The sequence below is a fragment of the Psammomys obesus genome, unplaced genomic scaffold, assembly GCF_907164565.1.
Source record: "Psammomys obesus unplaced genomic scaffold, mPsaObe1.curated_primary_1811, whole genome shotgun sequence".
NCBI lineage: Eukaryota > Metazoa > Chordata > Mammalia > Rodentia > Muridae > Psammomys > Psammomys obesus.
In genome coordinates, this window is record NW_026585895.1 from 53,657,187 (window position 1) to 53,679,628 (window position 22,442).

At 49.1% G+C, this 22,442-nt stretch overlaps 1 protein-coding gene across 1 annotated transcript in view; it reads right to left on the reverse strand.

Annotated features, from left to right (window-relative positions):
* Positions 1-22,442, reverse strand: part of Adamts13 (ADAM metallopeptidase with thrombospondin type 1 motif 13) — a 29,794-nt gene that overhangs the window by 3,844 nt on the left and 3,508 nt on the right. The window contains exons 4-26 of the mRNA XM_055600829.1: positions 21,159-21,242; positions 20,811-20,935; positions 20,545-20,691; positions 17,882-18,028; positions 17,301-17,463; positions 15,911-16,015; positions 15,020-15,171; positions 14,853-14,916; positions 12,708-12,834; positions 11,399-11,547; positions 10,926-11,046; positions 10,186-10,266; positions 9,260-9,441; positions 8,277-8,412; positions 8,067-8,196; positions 7,283-7,468; positions 5,981-6,173; positions 4,995-5,115; positions 3,909-4,038; positions 3,650-3,829; positions 2,538-2,720; positions 1,193-1,397; positions 208-520 (exon numbers count right to left, since the gene is read on the reverse strand). Coding sequence (XP_055456804.1) covers positions 208-520; positions 1,193-1,397; positions 2,538-2,720; positions 3,650-3,829; positions 3,909-4,038; positions 4,995-5,115; positions 5,981-6,173; positions 7,283-7,468; positions 8,067-8,196; positions 8,277-8,412; positions 9,260-9,441; positions 10,186-10,266; positions 10,926-11,046; positions 11,399-11,547; positions 12,708-12,834; positions 14,853-14,916; positions 15,020-15,171; positions 15,911-16,015; positions 17,301-17,463; positions 17,882-18,028; positions 20,545-20,691; positions 20,811-20,935; positions 21,159-21,242 — 3,424 coding nt within the window. The remainder of the gene's footprint in view (positions 1-207; positions 521-1,192; positions 1,398-2,537; positions 2,721-3,649; positions 3,830-3,908; positions 4,039-4,994; positions 5,116-5,980; positions 6,174-7,282; positions 7,469-8,066; positions 8,197-8,276; positions 8,413-9,259; positions 9,442-10,185; positions 10,267-10,925; positions 11,047-11,398; positions 11,548-12,707; positions 12,835-14,852; positions 14,917-15,019; positions 15,172-15,910; positions 16,016-17,300; positions 17,464-17,881; positions 18,029-20,544; positions 20,692-20,810; positions 20,936-21,158; positions 21,243-22,442) is intronic.

Here is a 22,442-nt window from a genome sequence, read left to right on the forward strand (position 1 = left end):
ACACACACACACACACACACACACACACACACACACACACACACAAACATAAACATGCACATACAAAAGTGTGGCATGCACATGAAAGTATGGCTTCCCTTTGCCAGATGAGAAGGAGGCCCTGAACCCAATGGTATGTGGTCTAGTGCCTGAATGCTTGTCCTGCGAGATGCCAAACTCCCAACAGGAAGCAGGAAGGAACCTAACCAGGCTCTTCCAGGTTTTCCTTGAGCCCCAGAGACTGGGATGCTGGAAAGAGGGTGCTGGCCTGGGCTTGGGGCTGGGACCACTTCGGAGAAGCAGCAGTAACAGCAGCCTGGGTCTGGCTAGGAAGCATAGCTTCCTTGTGAGGCAGTGAGCTGGGAATCTCCTGCCCTGCACAGGGCCCAGCCCAGCAGCTCCTCACTGTTACTGGCTTGGGCAGGTGCTGGCAGAAGTTGGCTGGCACAGGCACTTGTGCCTGGGGTCCAAGGCAGGTGTCATGCCGGTGCTGGATGCCATCCCCACAGGAGACGGAGCACTGTCAGGAAAGAAGTGGACGATCATGGTGGGCTTGTCAAAGAGAGGCAAGACAGAGTGACCACAGGATATTGTACTGTCTCTGCTTTACAGGAAAAGATACTGAAGCCAAAGAGATGCCTTTGTGGGGGCTTGAGTGTATATAAGACCTGAAATTCTGGTCTCGGTGCCCTGTCTCAGCCTCTCTGTTTCTCAGAGCCTTAAAGAAGGAACTAGGATGACCCTCTATGGCTCCACAGTCCAGTGTTTGCCTTGCATTTCTGCAGTTTCTACCTTTATCTGATGTCCAGAGTCTTTCTGACCAAGGTAAGGTGAGGTAGGGGAGCAGGCCCCTGAGGAACAGCAGTTTTTCCTATCTGTCTGTATGCTGTCTACCACTTCAAATAAGCTCCTCTCAGGGGAACCAAGATCTACCCACCTTGGCCTCTCTAGTGATTTGTTGGGTGCTTGTCACAAGATGACACTAGTGTCTTTAGTAGTGAGGCTTCCAGTATATCTGCAGACCCCAGGCCTTTCACAGCCTAGCTGTCTGGGTTTCCAGGGCTCTGAGTGTCCACCACAGCAGAATCCCCTCCTCCCAGGGGTCATAGTGAATAGAGACCACAGACCCCTTTGTGCACAAAGACCCTTTGCCTTCCTCAGCTAGAAGTCCCAGGACCAGGACCACACTTACCTCTGTCCAGGTGCTGATGTGCCACCGGTAGGCACAGTCAGCAATGAGGCAGGGGACAATGGCCTGGGGCCGCACCAGCGCCTTACAGAAAGTTTCATCCACCTCACTGTCATGGCCTTGGTCAAGTTGCATGCAGGCCACCATTCGTGTGGCAGTGCCAAGGCCACAGCTGGCTGAGCATGGGCCAAGGGACAGGACTTTCCATCTGCAGGAAGAAAAAAATCCCAATGACAGCTGGGCCTCTGTGAAGACTAGGTCCCTTGTGACTCTTGAAGGACCCTCAGCTTCTTCAACAGTGCTCTGCACACATTCCCTGGCCATGGGTTTCCACTGACCTCATTGAGCTGCAATGTTGCCCTTCATGCCCATGTCATTGGTCGGCTCAGTGACGCTTTGGGACCCAGGGCAATGGTATGAACCAGACCAGGACTTCACCTCAGGGGCATATGGTCTGCATATTGCCACCACTGGCATGTGACCATTTGTCCTGGGCATGGAGTGGGGAACGTCCTGTGCATTGCGAGATGAGCATGACTAGCTTCTGCCCACTAGGAGCCAATAGCAAATATCCCTAATTATGACCATTAAACTGAAGTTGCCCGTGTGCTCATCAAGGCAGAATCGTGCATGGCTGGGCAACTAGTGCCCAAGAAAGAAGAGACCACAGACAGATGAGTGCAGATTGCAGAGTGGTTACACAGCACCCCAGGGGTAAACAGAACTGTGTGCACACAGTTCCAATTTAAAGAACAAATAAACGTTTAGCTGTGTATGGTGGCACATGCCTACAACCCCAACACTTGGGAGGTGAAGGCCTGAGGTTCGAGAATTCAAGGCTATCTTTAGCTGCATAGAGAGGCTAGCCTGAGCTACAGAAGATACTCTCAAAAACAAAACAAAAACAAAAAAACAAAAACAAAAAAAATGTAGATCATTCATAAATATGACATGTAGAAAGGAACAGGCACACAGACAGGAAACTTCAGCAAAAATAAAGAAGGCAAGACATGTGTTGTGGGTCTCGAGTTCCAAGCTACAGAATTTAAAATCATGACATATATGAAAGGAGAAGTAAACCAATCTGATAAGAAGCCTGGCAGGCTGTGGTAGCAGCTCTCCTGATTCTGCTGGGTATGGCATCCCCACTTTTTCATTCAGAGCTGCACCTATAGAACTCACTACCCGCCTGTCGTTGTACTTGAACCTCAGCCTCCACATCCAGCATGGCCTGCCAAGCAGCCCTGTCTTCTACAGTGTCTCTGGGCTACCGCTTGGCCTTGAAATTTCCAGGGCTCCTGCCTGGAGTCTGTGCACTGGGCATGCCCCTCACCAACTCCTCCCTCACCTGGGAGGACATGGTTCTTGGCTGCAGGCCTCAAGAGGTTCAGGGCGAGGTAAGCCCTGGCACTGGACATCAGGCAGGATCTTCTCTTCATTATCCTCTCCACGAGCCTGGGCACAGTACAGGATTCTCCGTGCCAGCCCTCCCCCGCAGCTCACACTACAGGCTGCCAGCTTATGATGCCACCTGGGAAGAACTGAAGTTAGCAGGACCCAAAGGACAACAGACCTTCCTCTTATTTCTCCAATAGGAAGAAAGGGTTGGAAAGGGCATAAAGAGTTTTTGCTCCACCAGGAGGCAAAGCTCAGCAGACAGTCTTCAGACCAACTCACTTCACAGAAGGAGAAACTGAGGGTGATAAAAGAGGTTGGGTCCAAAAGGCATAGGGGGCCGGGATACGATAAGGAACCTGTAGAGCTGTCTGTCTATAATGAAATCCTAGAACTGGCCTCACTCTGGAGCCTCCAGCCCTTCCAACTTCCCAACCCACTGTGGTTAGCTCTATTGCCCCAAATACTGCTTGTCACACTGACTCATTCATAACCCTCAATTATGTCAGTTCCAGGAGGGTCAGAACATCTTCTTACTTTGTCATTGCCATGTCCTCTGGCTGCAGATAGCACCTACACATAGCAGGTATTCAGTAAATTAGAACAAGCCCTGAATGAATGTTCCATCAACATATGTGCCTGACTGGGTCAGGTGACACAAGTCAAGGGTCATAAGCTAAAGGCCTTCCTGGGCTACAGAGTGAAGTTAGTGAGCATCTTAGTGAGACCCTGTCTTGACATAAAAGGTAAAAGGTGGGACTGGGAATATAGCTTCGTGCTAGAGTACTTGTCTAGCATGCAAAAAGCCCTATAATTAAAACACACACACACACACATACACACACACATACACACGTGCACTGGCCAGGAATGGTGACACACACCTTTGAGGCCAGGGCCACAGAGTGATACCTTGTCTCATAAACATTAGATAAATAGATTTTTAAAAAATGTACCTGCATTATCAGCATCCCAGACCCCACAAGTGTACTTTACATCATGTGGGGGTGATGGCAAAGCAGAATGCAGATCTAGGGCTGCCTATCTCTCAGGCAAGGTACTCACCTAGCAGGACAAGGCTCAGGGCTGCAGTCCTTGAAGGGGCCTGGCCTAGGCACTGGCCAGCACTTGGAATGAGGTAGAGACACAGGGCGGCCATGGTCCATCTGCATACAACGGACAGCCAGTGGCACTCGTCCCCCTCCACAAGTCACTGGGCATGGTGCCAAAACTTGAGTCTCCCACCTGAAGGAAAAAGGCCAAGGTTATAGGACACCAACCCTGGGATCAAGTTCCTTCCCTGAAATCACACCACCCGACTTACCGAGCAGGACATGGGCTAGCCCTGCAGACCTCCCACCGGCTCGAGGGCTTGCTGGCCAAGTCACATAGCTCTTCCTGGACAGGCATCTTAAGGACAGAATCCATGCACAGGAAACGTAGCTCCCTCAGACCTGCCAGGAGGAAACAGGGATGTAAGAGTCAAATCCATAGAAGAAACAAACATGTAGGTAGTCAGGGTCTGGGAGGTGATGAATGTTAGTGTTTAATGAAGGCAGGGTCTACTTTGGAAGGGTAGAATCTGATGGCTGCACAAGGGGGGTATGATAAATGCCACTGAGTGAAACATTAAAGATGTTCAAGAGTTGGGACTGGGGACTGGAGAGGTGGCTCAGAGGTTAAGAGCACTGCCTGCTCTTCCAAAGGTCCTGAGTTTAATTCCCAGCAACCACATGGTGGTTCACAGCCATCTATAATCATATCTGGTGACCTCTTCTGGCATGCAGGTGTACATGCAGGAGAACATTGTATACATAATAAATAAATAAATAAATCTAAAAAAATAAATACATAACTTATTAAAAAAAAAAAGACTTGGGGCTGGTGAGATGGCTCAGCAGTTAAGAGCTCTTACAGCTCTTGCAGAGGACATGGGTTCAGTTCCTGGCACCCACATAGCAGCTCACAGCTATCAGTAACTTCATTTCTAGGGGTTCTGATGCCTCCTTTGACCTCCAAGGCTACACACACATGATGCACAGACCGACAAACAGGTACAGACACACAAATAAAATAAATATTTTAAATGGCTAAGAGATCTGTGTGTGTCTTTCATAATAGGGAAGACAGAAGATAACATGTATCTTTAAACTGATTGTTTTCAGCTTTGGTGGTTGGTTTGGTCCCAACTTTGTAGGACTATAAGGGACTCTGAGGTGCCAATCTTCCTGGGATTTATCTTTATCGTTCAGTCAGGGATGGAATGCATTTAGAGGACTTATTTGGGTGCCAAAGTCACATAGTTTGGCTTTCTGGTAGCCCCCTTTTCTTCAGCACAGATCTAGGCAGAATGTGGGTAGATAAGAAAAGTAATAGAATATGGGTTTCATGAATGTCCTCAGGCTCTCACCTCGCCCACAAGAGATGGAGCACAACCCCACCAGAGGAGTCCACACATGTACAGCCTGAGCCTGTGGCTTGTCACTGCCCACTGGGGATGGAGCCTCTTGTCCTGGAGACACGGTGTCCAGCTAAAGAGAGCAATGAGCAGATAAGTCTGGCATTCTCACTTCTGCCTCTGAGCTGCCAGCTTCCCTGTACCTCCTCAGGAGGGAAGAGGCATAACACACCAGGGTTCCCTCCCTGTTGTTCTCTAGGGAGGCCTATATCTGACCCCTGGTGAAGCCCTCACCATGCACCTCAACTTGGCCTGTGCAGGCTCTTTATCATTCCAAGTGTTGTCTGTGGGATGGGGCTGGTAGCTAAGAAGCGGGAGGGGATTTGCAAGCATGCTTGGCCCTGCAGTCCCTAGCCTGTAAGAATTCAGGGCCCTCCAGCCTGAGAGCAATGTCATCAGCCTAAATCCCGGGCAAATGATGGAAGAATTAATTTCATAGCAGCTGGAGAACTCTTTCTTGCTGTGCCTAGTAGCACAGGCCTGTAGTTCTTACAACTTGGGAGGCCTACACAGGAGGAGTGAAAGTTCAAGGTCTACCTGGGTTGTAGACAGAGTTTAAAGCCAACCTGAGCAATTTAGTGAGACACTGTCTCAAAACTTAAAATATATGAAGAAAACGACCAGGGATATAGCTCAGTGGTAGAGTGCTTGCCTAGCATACTGACAGCCTTGGATTTGCCTCTCAGCACCCCAATGACAACAGAATGATCCCCACTCATTGTTTGATGCTTCTAACAAGCTCTATTTTCTCTCAGCCTGGTTTGCCCCTTTCAGAAGCACTCTAAGTGTGTACTCTGACAGAGTGTTCCTCAGACAGCACCCTGAGAAGGATGGGGTCCTCACTCTGGCCTGCAGGAAGATGACAACCTGTGTTTTTCATCCTTACAACTAATAAAGGATCCAAGAATCCTGGCCCCTCTCTTGCCCCATCCACTCACCTGACCCAAGACTGGAGAACATGTGGTCCTGAAACAGGGCTCCAGCAGAGGTGACGTTTCATCCGTGAGGCAGGGACTTGCAGTTTCTGGCTCCTCTGGTACACCCACCCTGGGCACACATGTCACATTTCTTGGAGCGAGATCTGCTTCACAGGCGGACGACATGCAAGGGCCAGGGCCTGACACCTCCTGTCTGGAGAGAACACACGTTTATCACCAGGCCCTGCCTAGCAGAACGTGCAGCACCACTCCTGGGGTGGAACGGGGCATGGTTGACGTCTAGGATCCTAATATGTAGACCCTATTAAGCGAAAGTCAGGCGCTTTCTCTGAAGCATTGGTTCATCACACCTCAGGTTTCCTCAGCAAGAACTCTGCGTTGGGACAGTGAAATGGCTCCGTGACCAAACGCTTCTGACTCCAACCCTGACATTCTGGTCCCAGGGGTCCCATGAGGTAGAAGGAGAAAACTGGCTGCTCTTAGTTGTCCTCTGACCTGCACTCCTGCACCATGGCTTGCTCACATGTGTGCACACACACTAATTAAACTGTAACTTCGTACATGCCAACCACACACTCTATCTGTGGCTAGGGGGTGAGAAGGCAGAACCCTGCTCAAGGCAGGAGTACATGTAGACCCCTCTCAAAGCTGTCAACAACACACTTCATGCCCCGTTGCAGAAGATGAGAAACCAACAGGTGCCACGTGCATTCAGGGTACCAGCTGGAGGGCGGCACATGGTTCACTGCATACCATCCAATGCATGGTGGCTGCCTAGAGCACCATGATGTCAAGGATGCTGAGGCTGGATTGCACTTGGTAAGCGAAGGCATACAGTGTAGAAGAGGAGGGAGCCAGGGCCATAGGTAAGCCACCAATAATGTAGGGCTTTCCCACTGGAGAGATAAGCCTGAAGCCAGAAAAGGAAGAAACTCATGCCAGTCAGTCGTCCAGCCTGTTGGCGACAGGCAGACCAATAAGCCAAGATCAGTTTGGACATGGAGGATGTAAGACACAGCCGCATGGTCACTGCAGGATACATGAAAGTGATGACTGATGATATCAGCTTTACAAGCATAGTGCCACACCATCCTCAGAGCCCTCCTCCCCACAGCACCAGGTGCTAGAAATTCAAACATGAGCAGTCCAGTGCCTCTTGAATAGTGAGAAAGCTGGTGTTCAGTCACCAGGATGGAGCTGATGAGAGCCCTCAGGAGGAGAGAAGCCCTCTCCAAGGGTGGGTCTCAGTGCAGGGTCATGCCCGGCCGAGGAACTGTGCTCAGCACACCTTGATGTGCCTACCTAGTGGGACAGGGCTGGAGGTTGCAGTTTTCCACCTCCACTGCAGGCTGCTGGGCAAGCTCTCTGCACCGGGCTGGCGGCAGTGTCTTTAAGATGCCATCCTGGGCCTCCACACAGTGCACTGGCCGTTCCCGAAGGCCTCCGCCACAAGACACACTGCATGGGCTGAAGTCTCCAGCTATCCAGCTAAGGAGGAAAGGGACAGAACATCAGACCTGGGGCCAGGACCCTCAGTTGGCTCAGGGCCATGAGGTGGAAGGCAAGTGAGTCTGTCTCACTCATCCTGATAACACACTTTCCCTGGTCTGGTCCAGGTCCTATGTTCTCAAGCTGCTGCTCCAAGACCAGCCTCAGGCTGGAACCTCCCCTAACATACTTCTGATCCTGAGGATAGTGTATTTTATAGTGTTTGCTGGGGCCTCCCTAGTGCTACACCCAGCAAGACAACCTTGCCCTAGAAGTATTCTGTTACCAGTTGACAGAAACCAGTGCCTGGCCCTCCCCTCATTCTCCATGGTAGGGTGGTCACCACCATCTTGCAATAAGAACCTGAGCTCAGAGAGACCATAGGACACTCAGACAAGGTGGCAGAAGATATGATCACACATCCGACTACCTCTATGACTGTGTGTCTCAAGTCTTGATGTCCTCAGAATGGGGACTGACAGAGCCCAGCCCACACAGTACCAGCTAAAACTGAAAAACAACACATAGAGATGCTTTCCAGCTTGCCTAGGTCACAAGAGTCACCAAAAATCAGGTGGCTATGCAATTTAGTACTTACTATGGGGGACAGGGGCCAGAGTCACAGGGCTCTTGCCATGCATGTGGCTGTGGGCTTCCTTGGCACTGGGCACTCTTCACTGACTTGTTTTGAGTTTGATCCTGGCAGCTGTAGGTCACCCATCGAAGCCCTGGAAGGGCAGAGCAAAGACTCAGCCACCTCCACATTGAGTTCAGTAGAACTGTAGGCAAGCCTCACCCTGAGGCTCACCTGCTCCACAGGTCACTGCGCAGGGTCCACGCATAGCAGTCCATACCCAGGCTGCCTGCTGCTTCGGTTGAAAGTAGGTAAAGGTAATGTCTGGGTGTGTAAGCTCTCCATATTCTTCTCCATACCGTCTGTACACCTGTATCAGGGCAGATGAGAGCTCAGGCCCTTCAGGGCACACCCAGGAGTCTCAACATATGTCTCCAAAGCATTCCAGTGCTTCAGTTCTCCAGTCCCCATGTTCCCAGAATCCAGGAGGCAGACAGGGCTTGGGTGTCTGCCTTCTATACTATGGGTCAGAGAAGGTATGTACCAACAGGGTGGTAGGTCTGGGATAGGGTATGACGGGAGTGTTGATGAGGTCAGGAGTAGTGTCAGGGCAGGGAATGGTCCAGCTGAAGTGTTCTGGGCCAGGCAATTTCAGCTTTGGCCCAGCTATACACACTCTTCCCAGCACAGCACACAGGGGACATACACAGGTGAGGCACATCTTTGAGGGCAACCCTACATGCAACCTTTCAAGGCCACAGAAAAACAAGAACAAGAAGAAGGAAGAAGATGATGAGAAGAAGAAGAGAAGGAGGAGAAAAAGAAACAAGAGCCTCCTTCCATTACTTGAAGAGCCCCACATGCCAGCTGGTACAAAGACTCCTTGCTTGGCCTACTCCCCATTTCAGAGGATTGCCCATGGCCAGTCCTGGTTGGGGGAGAGTCCCTGATTCGAGCATAAAGTCTACTTTCTCTTTTACTCTCAGACCTCTGAGGTCGTCTGCATGCCCTGGACACAGGCACATTTTCATACTGATTTGCAATACACTAATCCTGTGAGTGGTTTCTGTTGCATTTTACCTTCCACAGAGCCCCTCTTGTCCCCAAATGACTGCTGCAAGGATTAATGAGGGAGTGAATGAATTACACATAAGCAGATATCCAGAGCCACCAGGAGAGGCCTGCTGACTTTCCCCCCAGCTTGGCTGATTGGTGACCTGGATCTCCATGTCGTCCTGGACAGGTCCTCGGATGTGAATCTCCTCTAAGTGGGGCAGCTGGTCCTCAGTGAGGGTCACTGTGTACTCCACACGGCAGTCCTCCAGAAGGGAAGGGTATGTGACGCTAGGCGAGATGCTGGTCTTCCCCGCCACAATGTAGTGCCCCTGGATCCTCACCGCTTTGAGAACAGGGCCATTAGTACTTGGGAGTAGTCACCATGCCTCTTCACAGGCCAGCAGTCTATTTGGTGGGATAGGACCACTCTTCACAGGACAGGCTTAAAGATGACAGCAAGACAAGGAGCAGGAGGATCTCTGCCAACAGCATCTAATCCCCAGACCATGGCCTTAGCTCCTTCCAAGGTTCCAGACCTGCCCTAAAGACCTGGCCCTTCTGGTGTCTCAGTCATATGGCATCTTCATTAACAACACCCAAACCCCTTGCATGTACACCCAACCCTTGCATGCACCCAACCTTGCATGCACATACAACCCACCCAGAGGTTTTTCCCACAGTGGTGGCTCTTTCTGGTGAGGGTTGTGACCTCTGACTCCATGGAATGTGCTCACACAAGGCTCCAGGCCCTAGGACCCAGGGCTAAAATTCCCTACATGGTATCTAAGGTCAGAGGCTAGCCTTCAAGACAAAGGAGAAGCCTCATGAAACAGGATCTTCAAAAGGAATCCAGTGAAAATTCTGACACTTAAAAGGCCAGATTCCTGGGTATTCTGGGACTATGTCATGCCCTGGTACTGGAAAGCACCAGTTCCTGGAACCTGGAGCTGTCAAGCCTGCTCCCCTCCATCCACAGCAGCTCTCAGTGGGGTCTGGGTACCTGGGGCTCCTCCCACCTTGTAGCTGGTGTCAGGAGACTAAGACATAGGTGGCTTAAGTGCAGGGAAGCATCCTTCAGTCATCTCACCCAAGTGTGTGAACAGAGGCCTGCGGTTGACGATGTGCACGTGGGTCATGTTGGGGGTAACTCTCAGAAACGTGACATATTCTAGGGACAAGCACAGCAAGAGAGCTGCTTGGGATTTGAGGTCACCTGTACCACTGCCAAAGAAGATAATCCTAGCTGGACAGAAATGAACAGGGTCATAGGGCTGGTTTCGTTGACAGTGAGTTCCCATCATAGGAACATGTCAAAACAAGAGTAGAGGGCCACCTGCAAAGACACTGCCCAGGCCAGGAACACAGACCAGACCCAAGGTTCTTGGCATCAGGCACAGTCAGAGAGGCAGGACCCAAGTTCTCCACTGATCTTACAACTCAGTGCTAACAAATGATTTTTACTCTGTATATACAGATCAAAGTCAAGTTTTCATCCCCATTGTCCACTGCATCCTCCTGCTGAGACGCCTGAGTGGGAAGAAAGATGTGACCTGACAATTACTCAGGGTTTGCTTCTTCTTCTCTCTCCTTTTTCCCCCCTCATCACAGCTACAGTGAGGGAATTAGTGTCGTGCTACAATCCCAGTTGCAGAGGCTGGAGTTTGAGCCTGCTGTGAGAAGATGTCAGAGAAGGAAGAATGAATGGAAACACACAGTGTGTGAGGTACCCAGAGCTGAGCCAGCATATGGGTGCTATAGCTTGAAAGCCCAGGCTAATGCTTTGTTTGGGTGCTGGGAAACCCATCCTCCACGCAAGGGCAGGCCTACCTCTGGCTTTCCCAGCTGTGAAAGAACCACTCCATGAACTGCATGTGCTATTGTCTCCTCCACACACGTGGCAAGCATCCCAAACCTGCTGGGAGTCCATCCTGCCATCACAGCCAAAAGTCTATGCGAAAGGGGGAGAGTGTTAGAAGGCCTGTGTTATTGGGGTGCTGGTACCAAAGCCCTGCTGGCTGTGAGATTCTGAGATTCACATAGCTTCCCTGAAGCTCTTGCTATCTGCATAGTCCCTAAGGGGCTCCCATGATAAACTTGCCCACAGTCACAGTTTAGGCTGTAATAAAAGCGACTACCAGCTCCATCCTGTTCCAACAATACTCCCCAGCAGACACAGTGCAGCTCCATTGAGCTAGCCCCATGGATCACCTCCCCTTTGCCCTGACCCAAGCCCTTCTACTGGGACAGGAAAGCCTTTAGTCCACAAGGACAGAGGGGCACCTGGGTTGTCCTACACCTACCCTGCAGCTGCCCAACACACATAGGCTTAGGGTCCCATCCTCCTGAGGAGAACTTGGCACACAGCGGGTCCCATCTAGGAAACTGTGTCCACGGCTTACAATGAAGCTCTCTCCAACAGCCCAGCACATATGATTGCACAGAGTGTCCCCTGGAAGGGAAGAGTGACAAGGAAGGCTGATGTTCAGAGATGAACAAGGTCAGTGAGCTAGGTAGGAAGTTCCTCTAGGACCAGTTGTAGAACTAGCTCTGCCAGATGGGGTCTAAGTGGGATGTCCTCTTACCAGACTCAGCCTAACTGCTTTGCATATGTGGCCAGGACAACTGTTCTGCCTCCAAGGTCATATTATATTCTGGTCTCATAAGCATGGCTACTGGATTATGAGCCAAGGATCACACAGGCATTTCCCCTGAAGTATCTCCCTGAATCCCTCTAGTAAGCCCAGAAGAAGATGCATCTAAGACAGAACCTCACTGCTTATCACCTGGGGAGGCCAGACCAAGCCAGAGAGAAATACACAGCCTGTGGAATGCCAGAGCATGAATCAGATCCTGTCTAGCCAGCATTGGGGTAAGGTTGGCTGTAATGGTTAGTGCTGATCTTCCACTTGACAGGATCTACAGTAAGCACCTATCAGACAAGCCTCTAAACATCCTGTAGGAAATTATCTAGATTAGGTCAGCATCTGGTCGTACCTGTGAGGAGCCATCTTGGTTAGATTAATTGAGAGAAGACCTATCCTAAAGGTGGGCAGCATCATTACATGAGTGGATGTCCCGGACTACTGAATAAGAGGAGAAAGCAAACTAGATACAGATCTCTCTCTCTCTCTCTCTCTCTCTCTCTCTCTCTCTCTCTCTCTGTCTGTCTCTCTCTCTGCAGGGGTGTCTCTCTGTTTCTCTGTGTATCTGTCTCTGTATGTGTCTCCTCTGCCTCTCTCTGTATGTCTCTCTACCTCTCTCTGTTTCTCTCTGCATGTATCTCTGTCTCTCTTGTGTGTATCTGTCTCTGTGTGCATGTCTCCTCTGCCTCTCTCTGTTTTTCTCTCTCTGCATCTCTGTCTCTCTGTCTCTCACACTCTCTTGTATAGTATGACCACCTGCCTCAGTCTTTTGATGCTGCAACTTCTCTGCCACAATGGACCACCCTGGAACCATGAATCAGAAGAAGCCCTTCCTTCTTAAAGTTGCTTTTGTTGGGTTATTTTATCTTTTATCTCAGTAGCAAGGCAAATACTTAACACACTGGTCAACCCCAGGAGCTCTGGCTGGCAGAGGGCCCTGCCCGCCCCCCCAGGCCTCACAGCCTACCTTGACTATACTGCACAGCAGCATCCCAATGGTAGAAGGAAGCACTGCCTTGAGAAGGGTGCAGTGGCTGGCTGTCTGTCTGGGCACACTGCTCGGACATGAACTCCAACTGAGTCTTCTCACAAGCCTGGCCGGAGGAGGCAGAGGACAGGTACAGGTTGGGTCCTTGTCAGTGGGAGTCAGCATGCATCCTGCATGCAAGGTCAAGAGATGGGGATAACTCAGCCCCAGGTTGTGGCTTATCTCCACTCAGTAGTCTGTGGGTGACCAGATCTGCCTTTCACTTCCTATAGGGAAATTCCAGATAATCTGTAAAGGACACAGCAGCCAAAGCAGCAAGAAGAAAAAACAAAACAAAAAACAAGACATAATGTGGCACTTGGGGTCTCTGGTTCCAAGTCCTGAACCTGAGGAAATGTGGTTGAGCTGTATATTCACTTCACAGGTACATCCAGAGCAGGAAATGAGGAACATGGCCCAGAGACACTGCACCAACTCACTGCCCTCGGAAGAAAAGGCTTGGAGTTGACCAGCTGGGGAGAGATGACAACTACAGCTCCCTCCTCTCAAGGTCTGAGAGGCCCTGGGCCTGTAGCAGAAGAAGGCAAAGAGTAGAACAGAGGTGTGTTGCCACATGTTGAATGCTCTGATGGTCAGAAGCCAGAAAATTGCCCCAGTATAAAGAGAAACAATTTTTTAATTTTTTTTTTTAAAGCTAGGTGTGGTGATGCAGGCCTTTAATCCCAGCACTTGGGATGCAGAGCCAGGTGGGTCTCTATGAGTTCAACTCCAGCCTAATCTATAGTGAGTCCTGGCTACATAGTGAGACCCAGTCTCAGAAACTAAAGGACAGGCCTGGAGAGATAGCTTAGCAGTTAGAAGCAGTTGATACTTTTGTAGAGGACTCAGGTTCATTTGCCATCTCATGTTCAGTTGGCCCATGTCAAGTGACTTACCTGTAACTTCAGGTGATTCCACACCTTTTTATGGCCTTCAAAGGTACACATATACATACACAGAGAGACATACACACATTCATAAACGCATTTGAAAAAGTTAAGCATGACTTTTTAAAAAGAGGAAAAAGTTAAAGTTAAGCATAGAATTTCCATAAAAGCACCATTTTACTTTTAGGCATTGATGTAGTTTTTGAAAATCCATGATGATCTCAGTGCCCTCACACAGCAGTACCAAGAGATATGGCCTTGAGAGGTGATGAGAGCCTAGGGGCTCCAGCCATGTAATTAGAACTGGACTATTATGAGAGAGCTGAGTGCTCTGCAGCAGGACTTCTGTCCCTTTTGTCCCCTCTGCCATGTAATCCAGTCCTCTATAGGATGGGGCACTAGGGACCATCTGGAAAGTGGATACCAAGTCTGCCAGGACATTTCTCAGTCTTCCAGACTCCAGAATCATGATAAAATAATTTCTGTGTTGTTGGCAAATTACTCTGCTTGTGGTGTTTTGTTACAGAAGGTCAAGCCAACTAATGCCAACAGGTTTACAGCAACCGGGCTTGCTATAGCCAAAAGCACAAATGACCCAAACAATGGAAATGATAATAGAAAAAGAGAATTATCCTGTTCATAACATAGACTGTTAGTTCTTTAGCCTCAGAAGGAAGTGATATACTGACTCATGGTACAACATAGATAATACTTGAAATGTTACATTATATAAGAGAAGCTGGCTCTTGCATAATGGTGCTTAAATGAGATGTTCAAAACAAGTAAACATTAGAAGACAGAAAGCAGGTTGGAGCTGTGGGGGTAAGGAGGGGAGGCTGCTTCCTGGTGTGGGATGTGCCTCTGACATGAAGGAATGTTTGAAACCACACTAGAGGCAGTGTCTACACATCAGTCCCGTGCACTCAACGCCTCTGCACTGTGTACTTTGAAATGGTTGACTAAACAAGATGCATTTCATATCGAAGTCTAAATGAAATTTCACACTGTGCACTCACGGGGGCCCATGAGCCAGTTCTCATCTCAGAGATGTCATCTCAAATGTGAATAGAAACTCTAAAAGGAAAGCAGTCACATGGGGTCTTTGGTAACCACCATTTCCCTCACAAGGGAGGCCCGGGCCCATGGGTCAGACAGGGTGGCTAACTCTTATTCACCCTCAGCTAGGAAACTAGCCTACCTGTGTGTTGCACAGCTTAGCCTGGAGGTCCTCACCCACACATGCACGTCCCCCAAAGGCAGGCCTAGAAATGTCCACAAAACGAAACAGATGAGAAGTTCTCTGCTGCAAGCAGAGAATGGGGTGCAACGACCTACCCTCCCTTCAGGGAGACCTTCTGTGGGTACCTTGGGTTGTTGCACCACCGTCTCCTGGTGATCACGCCTCCTCCACAGGATCGGGAGCAAGGACTATGGGGACTCCAGCTAGACCAGTGTCCATGTACCGCCACCACAGGAGCAAGCTCAGCTAGGGAGCGACAGCGAGCCTTGGAGCACCACTGCAAAGTAGACAACTCTGTCTCCCTCTCCCACAAGGAGCCTGCACACATAGGATGCAGCCAGCATACATAGGGATACAAACACACAGAGGGACCCCTCCAGAAAAAAAAGAACAAGCTTCCCATCACACATGGAGACTTCCAACACAGGGACCATACCTTTCTTTAGGATCTTTCACAGATAGGGATCTCACTGACAGGGCGGTCCCCAACACAGAGACCTTAGTACATAAGAGCCACACACAGGGTCTTCCAATAGACATAGAGACCTTCCAAAGCATACAGTGAACCCTCCACAGAGGGATGCGGAGCATAAAGGGTCATGGGGCACAATCACATACCTTGTTCTGTTTGGGAGCAAATGCTAAAGGGAAGACATCAGGCTGTCAACAGAGGAAGAGGGTCTAGGTACCCAATGAAAAGGGAAAATTAACCCTAGGGAAGATGGCGCAGGCAACGAGGGCAAGGGCAATCTGAGTGGGGGTTCTTGGACCTTGCTGTCACTCAGTAAACTCTTCTCTGTGTATGATAGAGGGCTGGAGAAAGGAATGGATGAGAAGTGGTACAGTGTCCTGGAGTAAGACCCTACTCGGGAAAAATATAGGGAGTGCAGAGCAGAGGCTCTGGGTGTTTTCTCCAGATTCTCATATTCACTCACCACCCCTCCCTCTCTCAGACACAAAGACATGCACACAGGCCTCCCCTCCCCCGCTAGCTTCATCCTTCCCAGAACACTAACCTTCTCCACACCACATTCTGTCCCATCCAGGAGAGGAACAAGGAGGCGGCTGCAGCTGCTTTGGTCCAGGGGGTCTGTGTGGCAGGAGAGAGCCTGGCATACATCCTAAGAGAGATGACCAGATGGTCCACTATGAGATTGCCTGGATAGTGTCTCTTCCAGGCCAGTCAATACCCTGCTCTCATAAGTGGCCTGGGAAAACAAGCTGATTGACTTGTCCATCAGGAGGAAGTATGGACCTTGCTAAAGCCCATCATTCTTCTAAAGGCCATGAAAATGTCTTAATATTTAAAATCAGAAGAGAAAAATAAGCTTTTAAATTAAAAAAAAAACATTCTAACATAGATCAACAAACATAATAATTCAGAGATTTTTGTATTTTATAAAAATACTAAACATAACTTTTTAAATATAAGGTCTCTGGCCCAGGCTGGCCTTGAACTCCCTATGTAACCAAGAATGGTCTTAACTTCTGATCCTCCTGCCTCTACCTCTAGAGGGCTAGGATTACATATATGAGGTGCCACACCCAGTTTGTGTGGTCCGAGACCAAATTTGGGGCTTTAAATATGCCAGTAGAGCAAGCACTTTCCCTACTAAACTGTATCCCCAGCCCCTAGACATCATTTTTAATGCTATTGTGGAAGAAGTAAGGGGCTTATCTGGGCAAAAAGGGAAGGCCCTCCCACAGAGGAAGTCTGACTTGGGAAACCCTACCCCCTCCATTTGCACGTCTCCTACTCTGTGTGGACCCTGGAATCCTCTGCCTCTTGGAAGCCCTTTATGTTGAGCCCATAGGTTAGATGGGAAATACTATATAAATCTGTAAGGCAAGGTCAACCAAAAATGTGAGGACTTTGGTTTAAAAAAATGTTTAATATGCTAGACGCAGTGGTGCATGTCTGTAATCCCAGCACTCAAAGAGACAGAGGCAGGCAGAGCTCTGTGGATTTGAGGCCAGGCTGGTCTACAAAGTGAGTCCTGGACAGCCAAAGCTACACAGAGAAACCCTGCCTCAAAAACAAACAAACAAACAAACAAAAACCAAAACAAACAAAAAACAAAAAAGTTTAATACTTCCAAGAGGAGGATAAAAATGATTATAACACAACCCTAATGGCCTGAGTTCAATCCCCAGAACCTACGGGGAATGGAAAGAATCCATTCCAAAGAGTTAGTCTCTTACCTTCACAAGTGTATGCATGCATGTGCATACATCTCTTATTTAACAGTAAACTAAATGCAAGCATTAAACAAGATCAGGCATATAACCGGTGGTTGTATGAACCCTGGAGTAGTCCTCAACTGTGCCTGGTGCCCAGCAGGTGGGGTCAGCAGGGGAAGGTGAGCTGGGCAGAGTAGACTGGGAATTAGTGAAGGATGCACTCACCAGACCCTCCCTGGAGAAGGTGCAGGCGACAGCCCCTGAGCCGAAAGCCACACGACACTGATCATCTGCACTGTAGTAGAGGCCAGGCTGAGCAAACAGCTGGTGCCTTGTAAGTCCTGACTGCAGTCCAGGTGGGTCCCAGAAGCAGTGCATTTGCCCTGTGCTGTAACAGATCAAGCAGGGCTCAAGACCTGGGTGGACACCAGTGGGGTCAGGGTGAAGAAGCAGATGTGGGGCTAGGTTAAGGCCCAAGAGGGGTGAGTATAGAACAGAGCAGGTAGAGGGCTGAAAGAGTGATGGAGGAGAAAGCCATGGACTAATGGACAGGAAATGCCTGGCATGGAAGGGTGGAATTATGAGGTAGGGGAGGTAGAGGGATGGGTCCAGGGGTGAGATGGGATAGAGGAATGGGTTCAATAAAGTGGAAAAGAGTGACAGAGGAGGATGAGAGGGGATGGAGGAACTGATGGGGGAGTAGAGTGGGTTCTGGGACAGGAAATAAAAGCAACATAGTGGGCTAGGATAAAGGCTGCTGCGCAGGAAGAGAGTGACAGCCAACCCTGTCTAGGTGGACGGTGTACCTGAGCAGATGCTTCAGCTGCCTTTGGCTACAGGAGGACCACTCCAGGGCTCCTCCAGCAGGCACTGCACTATCAGATGCCATCACGTGGCCACTGGCTTCACAGGTGCTGCCGCTGCCTGGAGCACCATCATGATCCAGGCCGAAGCTGTGGGCAGAAGAGACTGAGAGTAGCCAACTGGGGCAGGGCCACCTATGTCCCCTGGACTTGGGCCCTGATACTAGCTAAGCCAGCCCAGCAGAAGTCCTGGAGGCCCTGCCTCAGTTTCCCACCTATATGAGGACGGGAGGATTGCTGGTTCAGCGGGGTAGCTCTTTCCTCCTTTGGCTAATAAATAGCAAAAAGCTTTGATGATACACCAGATGACTTAATCCATGGCTACAAGTCTAGGGTGTAGAAGCAGGAACTGGGAGCCAGGTAGAGGCCTGGGGGCAGCAAATTGTTCTAGCAGCTGATGGTCTGGGTGTGTTCAGCTTTGGAAAATCTACTGACACTGCAGCCATCTTGTGAATGAAAAGCCTGAGGAGATGTGGCTGTCCTCCTTGCTATTTCTAGGTGACAGTTTTTTCAAGTAGGGCCTGAATATCTCCACAGTATCAAGCAGAACAGACCCTAGGAGCCTAAGAGGCTGAGAGTGGGGCCAGGAGCTGCTGGGGCCAGACCCTCTGGGAGAGGTGGAGAGCCTGGCTTCCACCCCTGGGAGCTTAGACCAGTTCAGAGGGTAGGGTACCAGGAGGGAAACTTATTTTATTACTCTGCAAATTTCTATATCATTTGATATTTTTACAATTGTATATTATATTCCTAACCCCAAACAAACAACTAAAAATAAAAAGAATAGAAACATGTCACTCTAGATAAAATGATAATATGCATGAATAAAGATATGAGCACAAGAATACATACTAAACACAGTAGCAAGGACTCAGAAACACCCTAACTGTCCAACCAGAGAGCTTCAGTTATTGTATGTATAAAACAAAACAAAATATAAGAAGTCTGTGAGCTGAGAAACATTAGGGATATACAGTTATATTAAAAGACAAGAGTTATGTGGGCGGGTGGCATATCCCTGTGATCCTAGCCATCATCTGACAGATTCCCCATGTGAGATCCTGTCTTAAAAACCACAAAAGAGAACCCACATGATGACTCAGCTACAATGGGAGTAGAGGCTGTCTGGTGCCTGCCTTTGGATGTTTCCCCCTTCCTGGGCTGCCTTGACTGGCCTGAAGGAGAAGGGATGTGCTTAGCCCAGCTGCAGCTTGAGGTGCCTGGCAGGTTGGTACCCCTGGGTAGTCTCCACTTCTCTGTGAAGAAGGAGAGGAGGGAAGGTGAGAGGAGCATGAGGGTGGGACTGAGAGGAAAGGAGAAAGGGGGCTGGGATGAAGTTGTAAAGTGACTAAATAAATTTTAAAAATCTGAATAACAATGACCAAAAAACCCACAATAGAATCAAAATAACAATGTATTGCAGAAGCCTAGTATGTGCATATATATAATGACAAAAATTAAATATAAATCTAAAGAGACATTTCCATAAGTTGTGTGTGGTAGTTTAAGCAAGAAAGCACTCCCCCCCACCCCCATATATCCCCAGCTGATGAACTGTTTGGAAAGATTAGGAGGTATGGCCTTTTTGGAGGAGGTGTGTCCTCGGAGGAGGTGTGTGGCTGGAGGTGGGCTTTGAGGTTCCAAAGCCCTTGCCAGGCCCAGTGTCTCCCTCTCTGCCTGCCTGTGGATGGGGACACAAAGCTTTCTCAGCTACCGTCCAGCACCATGCCTGCCTATGTGCCACCATGCTCCCTGCTACAATGGCCATGGAATAACCCTCTGAAACTGTAAGCAAGCTCCCAGCTAAATGCTTTTTTTTTTTTTTTTTTACAAGAGTTACCTTAGTCTAGAACAGTAACTAAGATATTGCACAGACCTAGGATAATTTTCTTTACTGGAATTTCCTACAATACTTATTTTCTGGATGGCTCAGTGGGTAAAGGAACTAGCCACACAAGCCAGATGACCTGAGTTCAATTCCCAGAACCTATGTCAATGTGAGAACCAACTCCACAAGTTGTCCTCTGGCCTCTCCATTCATGCTGTGGCATGACCCTTACCCCACATCTCAACAGACACACACACACAGACACACATGCACGTATGCATGCACGTATACACATAAACAAAAATAAATTTAAAAAAACTTAAATATTTGGGGCTGGAGAGATGGCTTAGCAGTTAAGAGCACTGGCTACTCTTCCAGAGGTCCTGAGTGCAATTCCCAGCTACCACATGGTGGCTGTAGAATGAGATCTGGTGCCCTCTTCTGGTGTGCAGACGCAGATGGAGGCAGAACATTATATACATAATAAATAAATAAATAAATAAATAAATAAATCTTTTTTGAGAATTTTAAAAACCTAAATATTAAATTATTGTTTTCTAATCGCTGTTTGCTTATTTAGAAAAAAGAAATTATGTTTGTTACTCAGTGATCAAGGAACATCAGATTTCCTCTGCCTCAGCTTTCCCCTGCCAAGACACTTAGACTCAGGGTATAGGCTTCTAACAGGCTCTGCAAAGATTTGCTGACCACCTAGGCCCTCCACTCTGGGGCTCAGACCAGCTCTCTGACCAGCCTGGGGATAGCTGGTGAGGCCACATACCTGTGCCCAATCTCATGGGCAATGGTGACCCCCAGGTCAAAGCCAGTGTCCTCGGTGATAAGGCAGTTCCAGGAAGGGGAGCAGGCACCCCCCAGCTGGGTGACCCCCCGAACCTGCTGGTTACCATCAGGTAACTCCAGGTCAAACCTTGATAAGAGAAAAGGAATCACATGGATGGTCCACCAGCCATGTTGCTGGTGCAGAAAGCAGAGAAGTTCATAGTGCAGCCCTCCTAAGCAAGCACTCCTGTGGGGGATCTCAGATACCTGGTTATATAAAGAATCAGGTCAGCATGACTTGGATCCCTGTCATCGTGCGGGTTGATTGTCTGGCCCCACTCACAGACACTCATCAAGGATGAGGTGATGTTGGCTGTGATATTTGGAGTACTCTAGGGAACAACCAAATAGCCTGTTTCTATGGAAGTGGTACCAAGGATGGTGCTGACTGTTGCCAGCATGCTTCTCAGTTGGACCATATTATACAAATCCTGTTGCTACCCCATATTACAGATGGAGAAACTGAGGCTCAGAGAAGCTCTGTTCAGCTGAGCCCCACAGTTACCATCCCCAGTTCTGCAGGATGAAGGGCATAGAGTCAGGGTGCATACCCACCTTCAAGTCAGAGAGAATGATCAGCTTCACCAGGTGCACCTGGAACTGAGCCCCCAGGGATGGGTCCCTCAACAGTTCTGAGCCCTGCAGAAGGCAGCAGGAGAGGGAGCGAGGTGATACAGGTCATTCAGAATGAGTCCAGGAGCCCCAGTGGCTGGGGTGGTGGTAAAGAGGGTGTCCTCTGGAGGCTAGGGGGTGGTGGCTAGGGAGTGGTGGGAAGCTGAAATCTTGTCTGTGTGCTAGGCTGCAGACAGACAGATGAGCCCCTAGGCCTTTCACTAGCTTATGCCTTGGGAAGACCAACTAACAGAAAGAGTTGATTGCTGGCTTGAGTTTGAACGTAAGCCTCGCCTCTTCTTAGCTTTGGGCTCGGGTCACTAAGCACTGAGCCTTAGTTTTCTTACAGGCTTCTGTCTTAGGAGGCAGAGATCAAGTCTTGCCTGGTTAGCAGATTAAGAGATAACTAGATAAATAAAATAGATAAATAAAAATTGATGCCCTGGTTCAGGTTCCACATGCCTAATCCTCCTCAGCCACTGTTCTGAACCTACCTAATGCTATGACCCTTTAATGCAGTTCCTCAGGTGGTGACCCTCCAACCATAAATTAGGTTCATTGCTACTCCATATCTGTGATTTTGCTACTGTTATGAATAGTAAGTAAATATCTGTGATTTTCAGTGGTCTTGGGGTCATGACCCACAGGTTGAAAACTGCTGTCCTAAAGCATGTTAACAACCCTGGGAAGCCTGGGCCCTGGCAACTTAAAGTCGGAGGGAGGGACTCCAAAATTTAAAGACAATGGTTTCTAATTGGGAGATGGAACCATTTTTCACTGAGAAAACATCACCCCAGGGGCCTGTAGATCTAAAGCCTACACAGGTTATCTATACTTGGACCACACCCACAAACGGGAGGGACGACTGGGGTAGACAGTGTGGTCCAGGGGGAGCTCTGGCACAGATGCTGGTAAGACAGATGCAGAGAAGACTTTTCCAATCCCCTGAAAAGGTTGACCAGGCTGAAACTAGAGCCATTTTAGAGAGAGCTACAATGGCTGGGACCAAGTGTTGCCCAAAAGCCATAACTGGGATCTCTTCATGACCACCACCCCTGCCTTATCTCTGCAGCAGATCCGTGAGAAGATGAGACTGGAATTGTCAGTCACGGGCTGGAACTAGTCCCCAGAATCAGTTGGTCATATTTTTTAAAAATGGTTTTATATTTATTTTTTTAGTATATGTGCACACATACGGAGGTCAAAGGGCAACTTGCAGGAATTGGC